Source organism: Haliaeetus albicilla, chromosome 1, assembly GCF_947461875.1.
Source record: "Haliaeetus albicilla chromosome 1, bHalAlb1.1, whole genome shotgun sequence".
Lineage (NCBI taxonomy): Eukaryota > Metazoa > Chordata > Aves > Accipitriformes > Accipitridae > Haliaeetus > Haliaeetus albicilla.
Window position 1 is genome coordinate 75579184 of NC_091483.1, and position 22233 is coordinate 75601416.

General features: G+C 36.5%; 1 protein-coding gene across 4 annotated transcripts in view; it reads left to right on the forward strand.

Annotated features, from left to right (window-relative positions):
* Positions 1–22233, forward strand: part of ZFYVE28 (zinc finger FYVE-type containing 28) — a 166277-nt gene that overhangs the window by 106792 nt on the left and 37252 nt on the right. For all 4 annotated transcript variants that reach the window (XM_069795186.1, XM_069795196.1, XM_069795205.1 and 1 more), the window contains exons 4-8: positions 1768–1970; positions 3685–3774; positions 5705–5794; positions 8900–9001; positions 14530–15891. In XM_069795186.1, coding sequence (XP_069651287.1) covers positions 1768–1970; positions 3685–3774; positions 5705–5794; positions 8900–9001; positions 14530–15891 — 1847 coding nt within the window. The remainder of the gene's footprint in view (positions 1–1767; positions 1971–3684; positions 3775–5704; positions 5795–8899; positions 9002–14529; positions 15892–22233) is intronic.

The following is a 22233-nucleotide window of genomic DNA, read 5'->3' on the forward strand; positions in this document are numbered from 1 at the left end:
AGAAGCAGTTTTTCTTCACATTATCATGTGACCTTCACTGCTGTCATCCAGGTGACACCATACTCTGTATTAAAACGCTGTGAGTCTGACACATTGGCTCAATAGTGCTTCCTTGGTAGTTGGTAGGAGAAGATGGGGTAATTCCTTCTGCAACCATCCGTAATGAATCCCTGTGAATCCCGTTATCTTTTCTTACTCTAAGGGACTAAGAAACCAGGATCACAGCAATGAACAAACAGTAAAAATGCCTGCCAATGTAGTAACTTCTCCTTGCATTGTTAAAGATGCTTGAGGGAATCACTGAGAGAACCAGTATCTCCTAGGAGAAAAAAAAAGTCTCCCTTTAGTCACTGTTTGTGTTACATAAGCCAATGCTTTTACTCTTTCCAAATCAAATTTTCAAAATCAAACTTTCACCGTCTTCAAATCAAACCAACAGGCTGGAGAGACCTATTGGTTTCAGAGAAAATAACATGTGCAGTAATGAAGTATCGCTAACTCATACTACTGTAGACACTGTCCTCCTGTAAATTCATGTAGTAAGGAAGACTGTATGAGCTGTTACAAATATACGCTTATGTGTCCTTGTCAGTGCAATCGCTCCAAGTTATCAAAGAGTAGCTGTCAACAGGTAAGACTTGCCTTATCCATAGTTTCAAATACTGCTTTGGTTGATAAGGGGTAAGGACATGGTCTTCTCCGAGTGCCCTTAAAACATGAATCAATGCATCAGGCTGCTGAGCAAGGGCTGGGGTTGCGTATCCCCCATACGGAGCTGCAGAAATGCCTCCCATCCAGGGGAGTGCAGGGAAGAAGGGAGGGACACAGACCTGCAAATAGAGATTAAAAAAAGGGGGGGGACGACCTACAACTTTGAGACTAGAACCTTGTATATTTTCAGTTAATAAAAATATTTCCATTAATACAACAAGTATGATTTATATCACTGCTTGTTGTCTTTCATATGTATCCATAAAGGAATAAAGCCAGCAGCAGAAATTATTAAATAGCTTGTTTCTAACAGCAAGATTTTTAAAAAGTTTTGTTAAAGTGTTACAGTAAAAATCTGCTTTTAATATCTTTCTGAGCTGGTCAGAGGGAGTCCATGTATAACTCTTGGGCCAAGGAGTCTCTTGAATAGTAGCTTTCAAGAAACTGAAAGGGAATAATCACTGTGACCTGTTTTTTATGTTCTTTCATATAAAATATATTTACAGTTTCTGTGGGAGGCAGGGTACTGATCTAGCTGGATCCCTCGTCTGAAAGCCAGTGTGACCAGTTTTGCGGCAAAAGGCATCACAGTTGCAGAATTTCTATTCTTTTTGTAAGGAATACATTTATTTTACAAAACCCAGCAGTCTAGCCCAAATCAAAACAGTCCATTGATCGTACTTTAGCTGGATTCACATCCCTCTTATGCAAGCAATTGTTGTGCAGATAGAGTATATATCCTACCAATACTTGCTGCCTAACTCGTGGGAGAAGAGCTTAAGTTCTCTTGTCAGCTCTGTGGTTCTTGCACTTGAACCTCCCCCTGTGTTCTCATGTCTCCCTGACTTGAGCTACTCCCTAAGCTTTTATGGAAAGGCTTATGACTGTTGGCGTATCAGTCTTAAATCTTTCACTTGTTTAATAATTTGCAACAAATTGGGGCTAAGTACTGCTGCCCTTGTTCAAAGTATTAAATATCACATCTCGTGCTTTTTTTTTTAAACATAAAAGTAACTTTTAAAATATTAATATTTTCTCTCTTAATGTATTTCATAGTGTTTGGCTGCTGGTTCAATTATTATGAATCGTGAAATAGAGAGTATGGCTATGAGGCCGTTAGCCAAGGATCTGACCCGAAGCCTAGAGGAAGTTAGAAATATCATTCGTGACCAGGCCTTAAGGGATTTGAACCTCTACACAGAAAAAATGAAAGATTCACTCAAGCATTTTGACGTCCTTTTTGCTGAATTTGAATTAAGGTAAAAGATCTGAAGTACATGTGTTGTGAGCATTGGCTTGGCTCCTACAGCTGTTGTGTGGCTTGTTGGTTTTTGGAAGTTGGCTGTTTTGTTCTGTTTTCTTTTTATGGAAAAAAGTGTGTAATTTTTTTATTGTGGTATTTGAATTCCTCAGTAATTTGTTGTATTGTTAGGTTTTTCCTTCCAGTGTAGCAATAATGAAAATTAAATAGCTTTTTAGCAATCAACATTTGCTCTATTCAACTACACTATAATCTTCCATTTGCATACTGGCATATGGCATTTGAGGGAGGTTTTTCAAGATGCAAAAAGAAGCCATAAATCTCTTCCCTTAATGTTTTCTTTATTGGAGGAAAGGTGACAAACAAGAGACTTTTTTAAAAAAAAGTATAATAACAAATAGTCTAGAAATTATGAGGGTTTTTTCTCTTGTGCTTAGAGATACAAACAAGATGCACCCAGTGAATTTAAGAAGGCATATTGAAATCTGATGAAGGAAGAGCTTTTACACAACCCATAATTAACCACAGGAACTCGCTGATTTAAAAACTTGTGATTGAAAAATGACTTGGGGGTTTATAGCAAAAATAAAAATAACTGCTTTTGGGGTGAGAAAAGTAACTGCGTATTGCATCAAAGGTCACATTGACCAAGTCTTGCATTGTGCTTCAGAATTTAAGCCAGCTTCCTGCATCTGTTAGATGTTTGCGGTGCTGGGCATAGTTATAGACAGGATACTGGACATATATATGGATCTAATATAATACAGCCATTCCTACCCTAAGCAGAACAGGTTTCTCAGAATTGGGTAGCATTTTAAATTTTTCTTGGGAATAATCCATAGACTGTCTTGTCTCCCGTTACTGTTTGCCCTTCCTCAGTATTCTCTTGTATTATTTTATTCAGGTAAGCAATTTTTTCTGATTCAAAACCTCATCATTATACTGTTACATTGAAAAACATTTTAATTGAAGAAGTTCGCTAAAACCGTGCTTTTAAGTGTTGCTTTGAGTGCAGACGCAGATGACAATCAGTAACTGGTTTTTGACAGTGCCTGTGCAGTTTCTGGCCTGTCCATACCAATTCTCTACATACAGCATATTTCTTTGCCATTGTTTTGTAAACAACTTTTTCCCTTCCTGTGTTACTTATCATCTACAAATGACTAAGTAATATGGTGACAGGGAACTTTTACCAATGTTTGTTACCTTGTGAATTAGTGCTTTTGCATGTACTTTCACATAGAAATGAGGCCAACTTCGAAGCCTCCTAAATTGTCTCTTGCTGGGTAACTGAGTTTCACTAATACAACTTCAGGTGAAACCTTTCTAGACAAAATATGCTTTTCAGTCAGGTGTTTTTCTTAAGCAAATGCAGAGTAAACTATTCTATCTTCAAGATGTGGCCATGAAAATCCTTCTAGGACCTAGCTCTCTGTGCCAGACAGTATGGAATTCGGGTTGCTAAATGTATGTAATTATATTTCTAAGTTACTGCTGAGTTCCACTGCCTCAATCTGCAATAAGTAAATCGGCTGCATTTCTTACAGATTCTTACACTGTACAATTTTCATAGTGAGTGCTGTCAAAATAAATACAAAATGGTACAGGAAAGGTTAGGTTTCTGAGATGATTCATCCTAAGTTTGTTTTTATTTATAATCTGATTTGTTAACATACTACTATTTTACATGCTTTATTTTATAATCTTTATAGTTATGTGTCAGCCATGGTACCTGTGAAGTCTCCAAAAGAATATTATGTACAGCAAGAGGTAATCGTACTTTTCTGTGAAACTGTGGAGAGGTAAGCATTTTAGTTAAGTACTAGATTTTACTTTCTGTATTTACTTTCATTATGAGCTTTTGTAGAAATACTTTAACTGTAGTCTTTAAGAAGCATCATAAACACCAGGTATTTTGCTTTTCCAGTAAGTATCCAAGTACAAAGTTAAAAAGCATTAAGCATGCTTGCCAGGTCCAAGCCTATGCTTTTTTGTTTTCTAGACAAAAAAAACCAACCCAAATTTAAGAATCCGAACAATAACAATATTGTTGGTATGCATAGTTATAGATGTATAAATGAAGACTAAGCTTTTAAATAAGCTAAATATGTTTAAGGCATCAAGACTTAATGATATTTCATGCAAGAATACATGGGGAGATGATTCAAATCATCTGTGAACTTCTAGTGATTATCATAAAGAACTTGTAAAGGCTCTTTAAAATCTTAGAGGATTGAAGCTTGACTCTATATGTATGAAGAGATGATGTTAAAAAAAACGAAACCAAACAGTCTAGCAAGTTCTTTTAGGAGTAAAAGTTGATAGGAAGAACGCGAGTTTGTTTGGAATGTACTGTGTTGAACAACTTCCCCCCGGCGCCCCCGTGGCAGAGTAACTGGCCTAGCAGGTGGGCAGTAGAGGGGTACAGCATGTGAAATACCTAGCTTTAGTGAGGTTTTGAGCAGTACAACACTGCTCTCAAAAGGAGACTAGTGAACCGTAGCCTGGGTGGAATTATTAGAGACCACTTGACTGTAAAATGCACTTGGAGTAAGTGTTGGGTTTACTGTCATATTAGGAGAACTTGTGAGGTAGGACCCTGGATCTGGTATGGTTGATACTTTCATTAAGGACTGAAGGACTACAGAGCACACTGCCACAATCTGTAGATGACACCAAGATCAGAGGTGTTTCAGGCATTTTAAAAGACAAGATTACAACTCAAAATGGTCACAAGTAGGAGGAATAACCTTCCATCAGTCAGAGAGCTACTGCATATTTGCCCAGTAAGAGGAAAAAGATGGTTTCTCATTTGCAGCTTTGGATAATCTGGCAGTGGGCTATAGGACAGAACAGGGAGTGAGAGTGGGCCATGCACTGATGAGTCCATCTACCGTTAGTACAAAGCAGTGCTTGCTTTGTGGTCGTTTTGCTGTCCACCAACAGTGGTATTGGCAAGACAAGTACTGACAAGGAATAAGAGAAAGTTGTCGTTTCCATCCTTTTGGGGACCAGTCAGATCTCAGCGGGACTAGTGTGCAGTTTTGAGTGTTGTCTTATGCACCGATATGGACAAATCGAAGAAGTTTGAGGACGTTATGAAACTTATGAGGAAATTAAGAAATTGTGAAGAAACCAGGGAAACATAGCCAAGTGAAAAGCCTAAACAAATTGGTTTTTAGTCTGAAAGGGGCTTAAGATATTTGAGAAGTTATTAGAGGACAATGAAGTGTCTGCCAAATATTAAATCCTTAAACTTCAATAATAGTTGCTGTATAGAACTGTTGGGTTTTTTAGTTTGTTTTGTTAGTTTAGGGGGATTAACCGAGATGATTATAGCAAGTTTTATTTGAAAATGAAACAAAAAACTTTCCCTTATTACTTTAAAAACATTTCTTTTACTTCAAAAACTCTAAGTGCCGGTGGTTTTCAGTAATAAGCTGAAGCTTGGCATGAAATAGTAAAAAGGAAAATGGCATAAAAATTAGTTTGATTTTGGATGGCTATAAAAGCTCTAAGTGTTTAAAGATTTTTGTTCTTATATTAATACTTTTTTAAAGCAGAGACTATGATCAGTTCCACACATAGTGGTTTAGATTGTACAAAAATAGTTCACGAGTTACATACTATCAATTTGGTTTGGCTTATAACAATTTTTTCAATTTTTTTCCTATTGAAATGTATTCTTTGAGAGTTTGATCTCTTACTAAATAATTTTATTCTTCTGCTTAGAGCCTTAAGGCTTGGATACCTCACTCAAGATATGATAGATGACTATGAACCAGCTTTAATGTTTACAATTCCAAGATTAGCCATTGTATGGTAAGTAATTTTTTTAACTACGCTCCACTCTGCCTCATTTAAAGATGTATTGAATATTTCAAACACCTTGTTCAGTATTTTGGCATATTTTATTTCACCTGAGTTTGGTTGTACTTTCTTTTAAAAAAAAAAAAATCAAAAAGAGGATTATGTGGAGGGGGTTTTTTTGTTGGTTTTTTTTTTTTTTTTAAATCATTACCAGTTTCATGTAGAATATCAAGAGAAAAAAAAGGAAAGAGAAGGTAGAACTCTAAATATAGAAGACAGGAACCTGGAACAATTGATCAGTCATCCTCCAGAAAGAAATTAAAAAATGAAGAACATCGGTCTATGGAATGTCACATTGTCAGAAATATTTTTTGAAAACATGTATTTTGTGTCACTCAAAAATTATATGACCTATGGATACAAGTCTTGAAAACCAAAAATTTTCAATAGGAATTATGTATTTTTCTTAATGACTCTAGGTTCAAAAGGAATTGTCATGGCAAACTGCATTGTGACCACTGAGTTAGGCTTAAATCTTTTCAAGGAAAGTATTAACGCATATAACTTTATGTGTAGGTTTGTGCCCTGTATTGATCACTCAAGACAACTAAATTAAAACAGTGGTTTTGCTTCATGCAGTTTTTGCAATATTGAACAAATCAGATGCATTTTTCCAAATGAGTCTTTTATAATTTAACAGACAGCAGTTTCTCTGGAGTAAAGCCAGCATATTTTTAATATTTTACCATTGTGAATGTTTTAAAGTTAGCTCATATAAGTAGTATAATTGAAGCAAATAAGAAACCTCAAATCCTGAGTGTAATACGCTTCTCCTCAGGAAATCCTTGTGGCCTATTGTTCCTGTTAAATAGGATATTGTCTGTAACTGTCATTCTAAAAGTAATAACAGTAATAATCTGATTATCAAAAGACAACGTGAATGTGGGAACTCAGTTTGAAGCTGCTGGAACACACAATGAAGAAGAATACATCATGACTAACTGGAAAACCAAGGGCGCTCTGGACAATACACCATGTCATTCCCAAATTACAAAGAAGGATGGGGGGGAAGAGAAAAAAGTTAAACTGCTCCTAAGTATCCAGTGGTTTTTAAATAAATCCCTGCCACGTGAAGTTCCACAGAAAAACTACACCATCAAGATAATGGTGTTGTCTGGAAGAAATGCAAGCCTTTTATTTGTACTGTGAAAGGAGACGCTTTTAAATGCAAGACAGATGCAATGCGAAGTTGTCATGCTGTTGCTCTGTGTCTTAATGAGAAGGATGGGTCTGGGGCAAGGAAAAGTGCTGGATCCCCTTGGTCCTCTAATAGCAAAGCTTTAAGGAATACTTGATTTTTGTCTAAGGTTTCTTCTCAGACATCAGTTTACCATATGTGTTCGGTAGTGTATGTTGCCTAGTATGTTAACAGGCGTCAGTGAACTTTGAACCTAGTAGGAAATATTAAGACACACTTTTTTCCAATTTTTACTTCTTTCCATGTTATAACTATATTCAGGGTTTGATTCAGAACTTTCAAAGGTCAAACCTATACAGAGGCCATTTCATAATTGTTCTTTTTGTAGTGCGCTAGCCCACTTCTATTTTTTAAAATTTCTTCTGAGAGTTAAGCTCTACGGAAAGCAAACTATACCTGAAAGCCAGAGGAATGGTGATTTTACATCAGTTAGAAGTTCAGTGAGAGCAGCCTTGAGCCTCCACTCAAAAGAAGTAACATTTGTTTAGGCAGAACATAGGACATGAATCAGCAATAACTACTTTGCTTTGTGGCAGCCTGCTTGTTGAAGCTCAGAAAGCTTAGAAAAATAAAAGTATGTGTCCTTGGTAACAGGATAGTTTGTCTTAAGCCACCAAAAAAATGGGTGACTTGCAAAAGAAGCAACTTCTCTCTCTCTCTTGTCCCCTTTCCCTGCTCCTGCCCTCAAAACCCTAGTCCCCAAAGCAATGTTGATCAAGTTTAGTAGTTGAATTTCTTCGGTCCTCTGTTACCTTGACAATTCTGAACTTTCTGATGGCCATCTTCAAGCCTGATGGGAGACCATGGTACTATCCTGGTACCAGGGCATAAGCTAGACTCTGGGTTTAACAGAAGAAAAAGAGCAGTAATTCCCAGATGGTAAATAGAGTATAAGTGGTCCTGTTTTTAATACTTTGGTGGCATTCATATAACTTGCGACATCAGCTTTGATGAGCACTGACTGTAAGGGCAGGAAGGGGAAAAGGGCCTGGGAAAAATATAAAACCTGCGTAGTCTCGAGTGTGAGAACATGCGATCCATTTGCCTTTGAAAAGCATATGTTGTTTTTGCAGTGGGCAGAGGATTAAACAGTTTTAAGCAGAGTGGTGCCTGGTGTGGGTGGAATCCACTCTCTTGGACTCAGTGCGGTATGATGCAGCAGATACAGTGAAGAAAGTGAATTTTGTTTAATTGCGGATACACAAACAGGTTTGGGCAGTAGTGATTCGATCAGGAAGAGTTATTGAGTTATGTACAGCAAAGTACATGGAAGATTTCAGGATCATGAACTAACCTCTTTCCAGGGAAATTTCTACAAGTGCTGAGTTGATTTAGAAGCATGGCATTACTAAAATGTGGTTTATGTGATTTAGCAAATGTGTTTTATTTTTTACCACATGTTAATACCAGGTTGTATTTATCTTAGAGGTAGAAAAATAGGAGCTGAAGAGTTAACTGTCTTACACAGAAATTATTTAGACTGGAAAGAAAAAGCCTTTTACAAACTCTTTCAAGTCAGTGGACTTCCCCAACTTACTTGATAATCAGTTTCTTGGGTTTTGGTTTTTTTTGAATGGGTCAGCTGCAGCAATGATATAAATGTTCTTCCCCTTATGTTTCCATTGCTTTTTCTCCCATGTTTAAGGGGGAGTGGACAGAGGAGAGGGGATCTTTTTCCTGTTGCTTTAAATAGCATTTAATTCTAACTGTGGGTGAATAAGACAAAAATAAGATGATAATATGTAACTTGAGTGTAGTTCTAATGTTTATGTACAGGTGTTTTTCTGACTCCTTAGTAGTTGCTCTGTGTAATGAAATTTTCATTTTTGTGTGTGTTCGTGCATGTGTTTGAATTACAGTGGCCTTGTTGTGTACTCCGAGGGACCATTAAACTTGGACCATAAACCAGAAGATATGTCTGAACTCTTCAGACCTTTTCACACTTTGCTAAGAAAAATAAGGCAAGTAATAAATGATGGTTGTAACTGCTTCTCTTCTGAAGTGAAAATCAGAGGCCTAAAAAAGAACTCATAAATGCCTAGAAAATGATCTGTTTGCTATGTTAACCATAAACTGCTTTTTTCTTTCATCTGCCTGATAAACCCATGAAATAACTACATGTAGTTTTTTATTTCATGGGAGTTTTCTGAACTTTTCAGCTCTTTGTGATAGTTTCTTTTTTTTCTGAATATCATTTTATTACATTTCAGATTTTCCTTATGGTTGGATGATGCCTGAAATACTGAAGTTGCAGTTTATTTTTAGGAGGTCCTGTTTCTAATTAGCATCAGTGTTTCTGTTTAAGTAGGCTTCTTACATTTTCTCATTATGTTATGATGCAATACTCAGATCATTCTTAATCTAATAGAAATTACTATCAATTTTTCGTATTGCGGATCTGTTTTTACAGGATGAATCATTTTCTGTGTGCCTCTTTTCACAGTGCTTCAGTCTTGGTAACCATTGGAGATGTGGGCTTCAGCTCAAGTATAAAGAACATTAAAATATTTTTTTCTTAATTGAGGTCTTTAGAAGACCTATCTGTTACTTTGGAGAAATCAAGCTGTATCTTTAAAGGCTCTTTATATTCAGGTTTTTTATATTCACCCTTAAGGTGTTTTATCTGGGTGTTAAAAAAAACCCCTGTTTTCTAAATCCATAAGTCCTATTATTTTCGTAGAAATCAAATTTATATACCAACTGCAAATTTTTTTCCTAGAAATCTCTACAGAGATAATTTGGCAGAAGTTTTTCTTTCCTGTGTCCAATTTTCACCTGTTTATACATTCCCTGTATGTCATGATGACAGTTTGATGTAAGAATAGTTTTCACGTAGATAAGTTTATCCAGATTAATCTCCTCTCACCCATTAGAGGTGAGGCATCTCCTGAGGGAGAATGCAAGCTCTGTCAGGGATGATTCAGAGAGGAGCCTATTTCTGAAGTTAGCTTTTATGAATATCCAGACCACATCCTTTTGTGTCCCTTCAGGATTTCCTACTATTTCTTTCTAGAAGTGATACAGTTTTATATTTAGGTACATTAATCATATTTATATTGAAATCTCAAAACTGACAAATTAACATGTTTGGTGATTGGGTTTTTTGAGCGATTATGGTTTTATAAAACTGTGTAAAGAAAAACATAAATTGAGGAGCAAAGCTTAAGTTAGAGGGAGGAAATAAACTTTAATGGTACTGAAGCTTAAAAGTCTACGAAGTTTACATTAAAATACCTTATTTCCAATATGTGGCTGTCACAGAAATTTTCACCAGCATTCCACTGGCTGGCTAAAGCCAAAAGAATATTTAAAAGCTGTTATACTTCTCATAATCTGTTCTTCCTGCTTACTCCTTACATTTCACAACATGGAAAATGAAAATCAAGGAAGTCAGTTTATTGTTTAGTCAATTTTATTTTCAATTACACTGAATTTAATGCTTGGGTTGAAAATACATTAGTAAAATGCTTGTTTGTTCAGTAACTATAATTTTCAATACAAATTTCAAAAAATAAAAAGACTTTCAGATTCATTTTTTGAAAAAGTTCTGATACACTTTAAGACTTACGTTTATTCTGTCAACTGAGCATTAAGAAATGTGATTTCAGTTGTCTAGCAGACAAAATTTGCAAAGTGTTCTTACTGAGACAGCACCTATCAGCAACAATTTATGCAAGATGTAATGTGAAACTATCTCTGGCAGTCTCTGAATTGGAGGAATATCGAGGTACTTGAATACTTGAAAGAACTGGGCTCAAAAAGATCCTTTAGTAATATTCTTGAATGAAAAATATGTTGAATGAAAATAACAACGAGATACAAATAAATGTGCAGTTCATGTAGGGTAATTTAAATTACTTCTTTAAAAGTACCTAAGCTGTCTAGATGTTTTTTAATCACAGATTTTTTTTTTAATTTATCAGGCTGCAATTCCTACTCAGTGAGAATGTTCACAAAAACCTATAAGGGAAGATGGAATGAGATATTTTATATTGATATTTCTGCTCCTCATCAAGAATGGAGCATTTTTTCCAGGAGTCTTTCTCCAGTCTCTGTCACCAATAGTTAGGGCATGAAAATAGATTGAAGTAGTCTTCTCTTAAAATAGTTGCATCTTGTATTGCAATTATGTGCCTGTTGTAAGAATACAGAACAACATCTTACTGCAGAATATGATCACATCCCAGTGAATTTCTCTGTAAAGTTCTATAACTTTTAAGCTAACTGAGTATTTTAACTCATGGAGTAACACCAAATATACAGCTGATTATTTGGTAGGATTACAGGTAATTTTTAAGCTATATTACCCTAAAACATCCCTCCTGTTAAAGGCAATGATAAGTACTGTATGTGCACCCACATAATTAAATTGGAACTAGCAGAGGAAAATATCTATTGGCTAGGAAAATTTTTGGTATCCTGTTGGTGGCTGGCAACTTTGAAAACAATAGAGATTGTGGAAGGTCTCTGAGCAAAAGCAGTAAGGGTTCTTGTTTTGGTAAGGTTGAGCAGCAAATGATGACTTTGAATGTTTTAATTAATACCTAAGCCAGGTGCTTGTGTTGATTTTTATTTTAGATGTAAAACATCAGCATTGGTATTTTATACATCTACCAATGCGTAATTACATAGTACTGTTTATCCCTGTTCCTTCTAAACTAAGACATTTGAACCATTTCTGCCAAACTACTGTAATCTGCCTAGTAAAGTATACAAAGCATATCATCTAGTATATGCATAGATATTTAATTTAGATGCCTGTGACACTGAACATTCAAGCGATAAAATATTACCTATACTATATATACATTTGAGGCTGCTATACAGAGATTTTCAGAGGTGAGCAAACTGGGGATTTCACAGTACTCCATAATTTTGCCCTTTTTCAGAGCCCTCTGCTTGCCTGGTGCTTGTTTCTGGACCATTACAATTGATGGCAGGGTCCCGATGGATTTTGGTGGTGCAGAATCAAGCAGATTGCAGATCAAGTGGTGCAGAATCAGAGGATCATACCATTTTGAGTACACCGAAACATTTCTGTATCATTGACTAGAAATCAAATGCCGTATACCTGTTGTCAGTGTGTTAAAGAATGTGTGTGGGGGGGTGAAACTCGTATGCTTTTAAGTGTGCACAGTGACTGGGGGAAAACTGGTTAGTTTTTCCAAGGTGGCTGTGTTTTAAAACTTTGAGTTGATTTAAAACTTTTGCAGTAAAGGAGTACCAGTGATATTTGTTATGTATCAGTGTTGGTTTCTCAGTGTTGATGTATCAGGGCAGATCTGGGCACTTTGGTGTGCTGAACTCAGCCGAGCATTGCGGAAGCAGGAGAATGCAAATCGTATTCCTGTACCTGCATCATGTTCTTACAGTGGCAGCTCCATAAGGACAGCTACTTATGCTCTGTTCAGAGCATGAACTGAAGCACAGGCTAGCAGTAACAACAATGCTGTTCTCTGAAAACAGACAATTTAAAATTCTAGTCAGAGTACGAGCAAAGTTAATGAAGGAGGCTTGGAGAATGTGTGAGATCAGTGTGCTTGGGGTCTTGTGGCCCTGTTCTATTTAGCCAAATTTGTTTTTAAATGGACATTTGGCCTCAGATCTTTGAAGAAGTAATGTCTGCACCCTGGATATTGGCAGTAGAGTAAAATATGTTTATCGGTTTTGCAATAGACAGAGTAAATTTCTACTACTGCTTGTAACAAGCAGAGTACATCTTAAGAACTTGCCTTGGGTTTTTTGCCAGTGGCTGTAGCTACCGGAAGAAAAATGTTCCTCATATTTTCAGGGCTCGATTGCCTTCCTGTGACACTATGCCAAAAAGAGTAAAAGCAGGTGAAACCTGAACATGTGCTTTTTTTAAATTCAGTGTTTTCTAAATACTCTGGGAGAAGTGCACTACTGCTGTTAGGGTGGATTGCAGAAGCTCTCTACCTGCAGCTTCTGAATAATGAAAGCAGAGGGAGAAATTCTTTTTTCCATACAAGCACAGCACTTGCTTGGATCCAATGATGAGTTACAGATGCTTCAGCAGAGAGGAAATGAACCATGGAAGTAGCTACAACTTAAACCTTACAGTTTAGTAATGATGCCTGATGTTTAGTTTTAAACTTTTCAGTAGTGACATTTAACATTTCTTTCTGTATACTGGTTGACATTAATTTTATTCTCAATATTTATATAGGCATTTTAAAACATGCCACGTTCCTAATGTTGGCAGAGAATCCTGTATAATCTAATTTTGAGCAATTTGATCTTTTAGTGATAGTACTTGGAAAAATATTTGGGTTTTGAGTTAACAAGTTAAGAATGCGAACCATTGACTGGAAATCAAGGTGTGAGATGTTGAATGTTTCTTTGGAGGTTTTTTTTTGTCCCTTGGTTAGACTGAAGTTACTCTTTTAAGGGAATTCTTTTAATATGTGCATATTATTATTATTACTACTATGCTGGCTGTGTACTAGCCAATTATTTCTAAACACAGGAGGAATAATGGACTCCTAGCCTCTGTTTAAGCAGAAGGCCTTGCTTTTCTCATCCTTTCATTTATGCTGAAATATACTTGCTGGTCTTTGAAAATGTTGAGAGCAGTTCTCGACAGAGGATGTTTTCGTATGTGATTTCTAATTGAGAAGCATAGTGTAAATTAAATTCAGGCCTAAAATCAAATGCTGCTGTGTCTATGGATTTGTTTTAAAGTTACAAAGTACTTAAACATAATGGCCTCAAATAACACTTTGGTTTTAGGTGCTTGTAGTCCTGAACTGCAATACTGAGGACACTTGATAACATTGGAGATGCTGCATGTCTCTAGAAGACATAGTTTAGTAAATACCTAAATGTTTGCTTTTAGGCCTGCCTGATTCTTAACATCATGCGGAAGCTTAACTCCCTAATGACTGAGTTACGTGTCTGAGGCAGGAGAGTGCCAACTTCCAGTCCCTGTTTCAGTGAACAGGCTTCTAAGACATCAGTGGTGCATAAGCACTATTACTATTTTTAATGAATTCCTTTTATCTGATAATATAATGGTGTGGAACTTCTGTGGTACTTTTTTGCAGAATAATTTTCAGAATCTAATACAAAGGATGGCAAATTGGTTTGCTAATCAAAGTCAAATTTGTGAATTAAAAAATTAAAATGACAAAATATATCTAATTGTGAATATCACTTTCACTATAAATAGATAGGGAGGGGGAAAGAACCATTTTTGTGTGTGTTTTGATTTATGTTGGGGCTTAATTGCAAGCATGTAAATAATTTGGTACCCTGCATTTGCATGAGTAATCTCAAATTCAGGTATAAGCAATCACATGTGTTCTGAATATAAATACCAAATGCACCTTGAGTTACACAGCTGAAAGTACTCTGTGCCCTCAAGTTCTAGATTTTTGTATTAACAGTAAAAGTTTTCTTTGAAATCTGTAACATTAGTGCCTCCTATGATTGCAAGTGTAAAGTGATGTGTGTATTTCTTCATTTTCAGGGATCTACTTCAGACATTAACTGAGGATGAACTGCACACGCTGGAACGTAACCTCTGCATCTCTCAAGATGTGGATTTTCCTGTCAGAGCAGATCCTGAAGTACCCTCTGTCATTACACCGGGCATAACTGCGACTTTGCCTGCTAAGGAGCTTTCAGCAAAAGCTGAAAACACAGAAGCTGAGCTGGCTTGTTCTATGCAGTATGATGAGCAGGAGCTGGAACAGCTGAATAGGATGGTACACAGAGTTGGAGATGAAATGTCTTCTCTGCTTTCCCCTCCAAGCATCTGTCAGTCTCCAGCTCACAGACCTAGCCTAAGAAATAGTTCTAGCACAGAAGCTTCACCAACAAGACACCACCTTGACAATTTAACTGATGAAGAGGACAGAGTGTTTTTTATGGATGACCTAGATGGAGCAGGAGAAGCTCTTGCTGGCTTGGATTCAGTAAGTGACACTTTTGCTTGGGTGAATAACCCCTGCCACGATTCAAAACAGAACCTGCAATATAGAGATGCTTTGCTGTACGAGAATGGCCATCAGACAGAGGAAACTTTGCTTTTAAAAGATGCTGAAACTGACTTAAGCAATAATAACAATATTGAAGATAGCAAACAGATGTCTGGCATTTCAGTTCAGAATTCATGCAGCTGTCTAGAAGGTCCGGACTCACAGTTATACCTCAATGGCTGGGATGCGTACGCTGATGATGCAGAAACAGCAGAAGTGATAGCTCACAGGACAGGGGGAATGAAAATATCTGCTACGGTAATATTCAATCCTAAATCTCCCTCTAGCTCAGAATCCCCAGTAACAACTCCGGAAGCAGCTATTAGTTGTGTTCCTGGATCTGCTAATCCATTAGCAAATGAGGAGGAGGATGAATCCCATAAACTCAGTATAGCTGCCACAAACTGTCTAATTAATTCCTGTGTGTGTTGTGGCAGCTGTGAAGACAGCAGGGAGGACAGTGTTGAAGGTTTAAAGACTAAACATTCTGCAGGAGGTGTTGTAAATGCTTCATACACATTAGTAAAGTCTAAGGAAATGGACCATGTAGATGACTTGGACAATTCAGTCCCTGCACAGGAAACATTAAAACCTGAAACTTCTGCTTTGTTAGCAGAAAGAGACTTTGGCAGAGAAGAGCAAAAACTGCCAATCTCCTCTAAGTGCCTGGCACATTCCTCAGGTTCACAGGTAGGGGCAGAAAATGACTCACAAGGAGAAGGAGAAAGCATCTCAAATCAGCAGAAGAAGTGGGAGAAGAGAAAACTAGGTGAGAGAAAATTGGACAACAGTGAAGATGCTAGTAGTGAAAGAACAGCAAAGGAAGATGTAAAGTCAAGATCTAGTTCAAGGTAAGAGCAACTTGATGTTTTGTTAGTAATTTGTGTGTAAATAATTTCCTATATCCTTGTACTTTAGTGAGTGGTGTATAATTAATGTTGATTTTAAAGAAAATAGTGTGTTTCAGGATTAAGGAATTTTTCAATCTACATTTTTTAATGCAAGTAGCTTTTTATTGGACTTCTTCAGCTGTTTTGGAAAACACCTGGAGAACACCTGAATTTTAATTGTATATCTCTGTCATTGAAATCAAGTACACTAATCTTAACCAGTTTAATGTAACAAAGAGTGCATTGCTGCTATAACATTACTTGCGTCATTACCTCTGTTGTACTCTGCTGTTTTGCAGGAAAAGTGTGTCTGGCAGATACTAAAAAGTTAACTTCTACATAAGTGCATGGGATTAAATTGGGACCTAAACACATTTTACCTTAGCTTCATTTGAGAGAATGGGCTTGATCTGATCACGCTGCCTGTGGCCTCGAGTGTATTTGTGAATGTCTGTGTGCTGAATGAGCCTAACAGAGTGCAGAAGCAGCTTTTAAACCTATTAGACCATTTCAACGAAAGCTGATAGAAAAATAGAGGTCATGGATTAAGGTTCTACATATTTAATTATAATAAGGAACTAGATAACAGGGAGAGACCATAATAATAGTTATGTTAAAGAAAATGCCATGCTTCAGCTCAACTTTGATTAGACATTAGGGATCCTACACACATCAGTAGGAAACCAGACTTCATTTTGTTTTACTGTTTTGTAGTAAGTGATGTCCTCAGTTTCCCTGAAGTATTAATATAATAAAGCAGAGGGAAGAAATTAAATACAGGTTATTGTTTTCCGTATTCCTGTGACAGCTTTCTTCCTTTGTGCCTTACTGTGTCAGTACTGTGGAGGTCGTGTGTGTGATGCAGCATCTTTTTGTTATATGTGTATGGAGTTCAGGATAACACAGTGTGGGTAGCTTGAACCGTGAAGCATTACCACAATATAAAGGCTACAGATATAAACAGTTGTTTAATAACATAATAATTGAATTATGAAATATTTTACTGGTAGTGGAAATAGAATCAAGAGTTCTTTGCCCTGGAGTTAATTCCTCTGACAGGTTAAATGCAACTTGGCGTGCACAAAAGTTGACTTTTGAGAAGGTACTTTTATCTTCGTCATTCTGAGTATTTGCAATCTTAAGCTTGTAAGTATGATCATGTTCAAGGCTTTATAACAGGGTTTCTGAATGGACTTCATTTTAAGAAGTAATTCACAAATCCCTTTGATATTTCATGCTTTTGCAACGCTTCAAGTGGAATGAATATTCCTTAAAAGTAATTACTGTGTGTTTAATTAGTGTCCTGATAAATTATACATAATTTACAAAACTCAGATAATTTGTCTACTAATTTTTACCTTGGGTAGGATATTAAGTGAAATTTGTGAGAACAAGTCTACAAAGTATAATAAGAAAATATATGTAAGCTTCTTTTTCGGCCTCCCACGGTTTGTGGATGTAATAATGTCTTCTCCACATACTTGTCCAGTCTCTGTTAATATTCTGTTAAAACTTTGTATGAGAATTGTCCTTTTACAGAGAGTTCTGTAGGTCCATTTTCCTCTGTGTCCTTTTGTTTGCTCTGGACCTGGCTCTTAAGAGCTTTGAATAGCTCCTAGTTCCTGCCTGGCCTCTCTGCATCGGTGGTGATTTTGTAGACCTCAGTGGCTCTTTGCCTATGTGGTTACTTTTTCAGTTGTAAATTCACAGCCTACTTGATCAGAAGTTGTCCATAGCTTTGATCATTCCTTTTGTCTTGCTCTAAATCTTTTTCAGTTACACTATTTCCTCTTAACTATAAGTGAATCAGAATTACACTTACTCAAGATACGAGCAAACCGTGGATTTGCACAGTGGCATAATTATTTTCGGTTAATTTTCCAATGGCTCCCAATATTTGACTTCATATTTTTTGCCAAGTGGCGAGCTGATGGTTTTTTTGAAGTTGTCTGCCAAAGCCCCAGGATCCTGCTTTGTGAGCTCAGAGGCTGTTATTTTGTATCTGATGCTAGAAGTGTTCTGTGTTTACCAATTGAATCTCATCTTGCCATTTTATTACCTGTTATTCAGACATTAAGATCCTGTGCAAATCTTCAATCAGCTCTTGTTACTATTACCCTGAATAATTTTGCACTGGTAGCAACGTCTCAGATCTCATTGCTCTCCTCACTTTTGCAGATCGTGTGTAAAAACAAAACCCCCAGGGTCCTAAACAACTTAAGCAGTGACTTCCTGCTCTTCTGAGAAGTAGTTATTTAACAGCTCCCCCCTATTTACGCTTAGGAATTATTTATCCATTTTGGGCCCCTTCCTCTTATGCTGTAGCTCCTTAGTTTTCTTAAAAGCCTTAGTGAGGTACTTTGACGGAATCTATTTGGAAATCCAGAGGCTGCCAGCCGAGTCACCATTCTTCACAAGCTTCTTGACCCCTTCAGAGAGCTCCCAGGAGGTTTCCCCTGTAGAAGCCATGTTACTCCTTGCCAGGCAGACCCTCTCATTACTGTCTACCTATTTTAGCTTTTGATATATTCTGTTAAGTAGCTTGGTATGAACATCAGGCTCACAGAACTAGAGTTGTTTGAATCCTCTTGGAGTCCTTTTTATTTTTAAAGATTGCCACCTTTAAACTCCAGGCATCATGGAAGTTTTAAATGAGAGGTTAATAATTCGTCTGATTCATTCTTGAGTTCTAAAATTCTTGAACCAGTTAGTGGGTTTTGTCTGTTTTCATCATAGCTTCTTCCACAGTTACTTTGTTGATTACATCTAATTCTCTGTATTTGTTATTGAGACTGCAGTACATCTGTTATTAATTGGCAAATACTCCATCTTTGCAGAAGTGGAGAAATAGGATGGAGGTATTTTGTTACTAGTTTGTTGCTCCTTTATTTGGAAACATTCTAATATTAACTCCTTCAGTATATTCTGAGACACACAGATGCTGGGGATCTACTGAGGATTAGATTAAAAACTTATCTGTATAGATCCTTAGTTTCCTCATATATATAGATTCGGTTCTTGCCTCTGAATCACGAGTCACGTTATCACTAGAAGAGATAATTCAGTTACAAAACAGAACTTTGTGGACCTTTTCTTACTCATGCTGCCTGGGTGGTGACTAATCACTGCTTTTCAATGGTATTTTTAAATGGGAAGATCGTATTAAGCTTCTGCGACTGCTCCCTATTACATGCTTGTGAATGCCAACTTAACCATAGGGGAAATGTTGGAGACAGTAGATTATTTTCAGAATGATGGACCCATTAGCTAGAACAATAAGCAATCTAATATACATGAAATAGCTGCAGGATATGCTCATTCATCAAATTGATAAATGTATTTACTTTCTAGTTACTGTAAGTCACCAACGAGGGAAAGAAGATTTTCTTTCCCTTGTCTGAATCAAGCAGCTGTCAAATGTGTACATTATGATATAAACTGTTTCTTTCAGTAAATCAATTCTTATACTATGCAATATGGCATTATAGGTATAATTTCAATGATCCAATCAAGTTTACTGTAATTAATCTTTAAACCTGAAATACCTGGTATTTCAGGCTTCTCCATCTAGCCTCAATATTCAGTAGAGTTCAGAATACGGATTAAATGCTCTTCTACTTAAAAACATGTCAGTACCCAAATCTTACTACTTTGGTTTTTAAGTCATAGCTGGTGTTATGTCTTTCTCCATTATTTGCTTTTAAGTATCTCAGAGATATAAAACACCAAGGGCACTGAGAGTCTTGGGCAGCAGCATTAACAAGATGCAAATATGAGAGAAGTGCTAGCAAAGATGTGTAGTCAGTATCTGATGCGCTGAAGGGACAATGTGATAAGTAAAGGCTGTGATGTAGCAAAACAAACTGTTAGAGGGGGGGAAATTAAGAGTAGTACAGAGGATGATAAAACTATGACAAAGCAGCGTTTGGTGTGTTGGGGTAAAAAAGGATGTAACACCAAAACAAAGCTTTAGATCTGTATCTAGTATTTCCTTCTTTTTCAACTGGAAGCAAGCTATACAGATTTTCAAAATATTTATTCTGTCATAGTATTCTGCTAGCTTTTTCCAAGGGGGAAGAAAATTACAAAGAGTGATGATCAGTTTTTCTTTGGTGTTTTGGAAATACTTGGCTTTCTGTTCTTTCCAGAGTTGAAGAGTCTTTGTAAAACTGCTAATTCTTCTATGTGTTTTATGAAGTTTGGCAGCTTGTTTCATATTGTCATGCAATGCTAGTGTTTTCATGTTTTAGTCTTAAATACCTGGTTGTGCTGTGTGTTTATTTCTCTACATACTGACCTTAAAACAGTTCTGATATAAAAAAAGGATTCTTTATCATAGTTTTTCTTCTTTCCACTGCAGGTCCATTATGTCTAGCTTAAATTATACTTTTTTTTTTTGCCACTTTCCTTGATCTATTTGGTGAGTGTACTCTTGATGAAGCCTTCTACAGTGTACCTGAGAACTGGCAAAAGGAGCTGAAATTGGTAGCGGGGAGATCTTCTTATCTTCACGCTTTCTGCAAGCTCTAGCTTCTAGCTGTGTCCATCGGCTGTTAGATGCTGGCACTGTTTGCATTTATTTGTGGGGGCTTAAAGAATAGAATATTTTGCCATATGCTTTTGCAGTGTAAGGAGGATGAATGAGGCATCCTTGGAAAAGCATGTTTTGCTGTTTGCTGATCTGTATTGCGATTCTAGAATAAGATGAATAATTTATTCTTCCCCAGCTTGGTATTCAAGTTGTCCCATTTATTAGTGATGCAATTCTGTAGTCTAAAATTGTATATATTGTAATATACTTACGATACAGACTATTGTAATATATAATAGATTTAAAATTTTATTTCCTCAGCATATTAGAATGAGTGTATAAAAAGATGAACACCTGTTTTATACACTTGGTTGTTAATTCAGATTTTTCTGCCTGTATTTTCTTTTGTTCACTCAGCAACATGTGACGTGTGCACATGTTCAGTACTGCAACTTTAAGATAAGTCATTCCACCTTTATAAATGCATGGGAAAGAAGCATTTGTATTTTTGGGATGGCTAGCACTTAACATTTTAAAAAACAAAACCAAGCTGACATTACCTTTATAGTTTGTCTTTTAGTTTATAGCATTTGATTCTATAAGTGCTCCTTTATCAAAACTAGCTTAATTGATATTGCAATGCAAATTAACTTGATTAAATGTCTTAAAGTCATGCTTTCCCTATAATATTCCCATCACAGTAAAACTTGAGAAAATTGTGTCTTTACATGGCAAAGTTGCCTTTTCCATAAAAATTAGTGGACAGCTGTGCATGTTCACATAAACAAAAACATGTCTGCTGAGTGTCTTGTATTGATTAGTCTTTTAACCAGCTATTTAGGAGTAAGAAAACTTCTCATCAGCAGGAATGAAATAGTTGATTAGGAACAAAATATCAGCCTTTCAACTGCGAAACTTCCCTTAAGCAATCCTTTAGCTGGCTGTTGATAGAAATTTCTGTTCTCCTTCTTGTATTCTGTTTCTTTGTGCAACTGGCCAAATTCAGATTCAGTATAAATGAATTTTTTTCAAGCCCTCCTCCCCTTCTTTTTAACAATACAAGTCTCGAAAGTGCAGTGTTTGACCTTGTCTGTTGAACACTGATTTTGTGTGGTATCCAGTAACATGACTGCTGTTATGAAGCCTTAGCATGCAAATAAAAGACACCAGTGTTTTATACCAGCTTCCTTTTTACTAGGTACATATATCAAATGCAGCAACAGTGAACTGTATTAACTCTCAACATACAGATTCCTGAAATGAGTATAGGAGGTAAAACAGTTTCAAAAGCCACTTGTTTGAGTAGATTGGTGTAGCTGACACATGAGGCTTTAGAGTTAGCTGTCATGTAGCGAGATAGATGGAGAAGAGTAGATCTGTGCCAATTAACTAATGTAACATGGGATGTAATTGTAACTTGAGTAGTAACATTCATGAGGAAACCATCCCCTGAAACAACCAGAGGTTTAATTAAATGTAAGAGGCTGGAAACACATTCCAGTAGAAAAGAGCACACAAACCAGGATAAAGGTGGCTGTAAGTTTGTTTTTCACTTAGAATAGTTACAAAAAGTGGCCAACAGCTTTAAATAAGTGGTCGGTTAGTTCAGGCTGCTAGTATGAAAAGAAAAGGCTGTGAAAAGAGGCAGCCACACCACCCCATGTCACTTTGGTCTGTTGCTTCAAATCTTTATTCTATATTTTTATCAGAAGTGCTGAAGAATTCTGTTTGATGAGTGTGGATGGTGGTTTTATCCCGTGCTAGAATGTAAT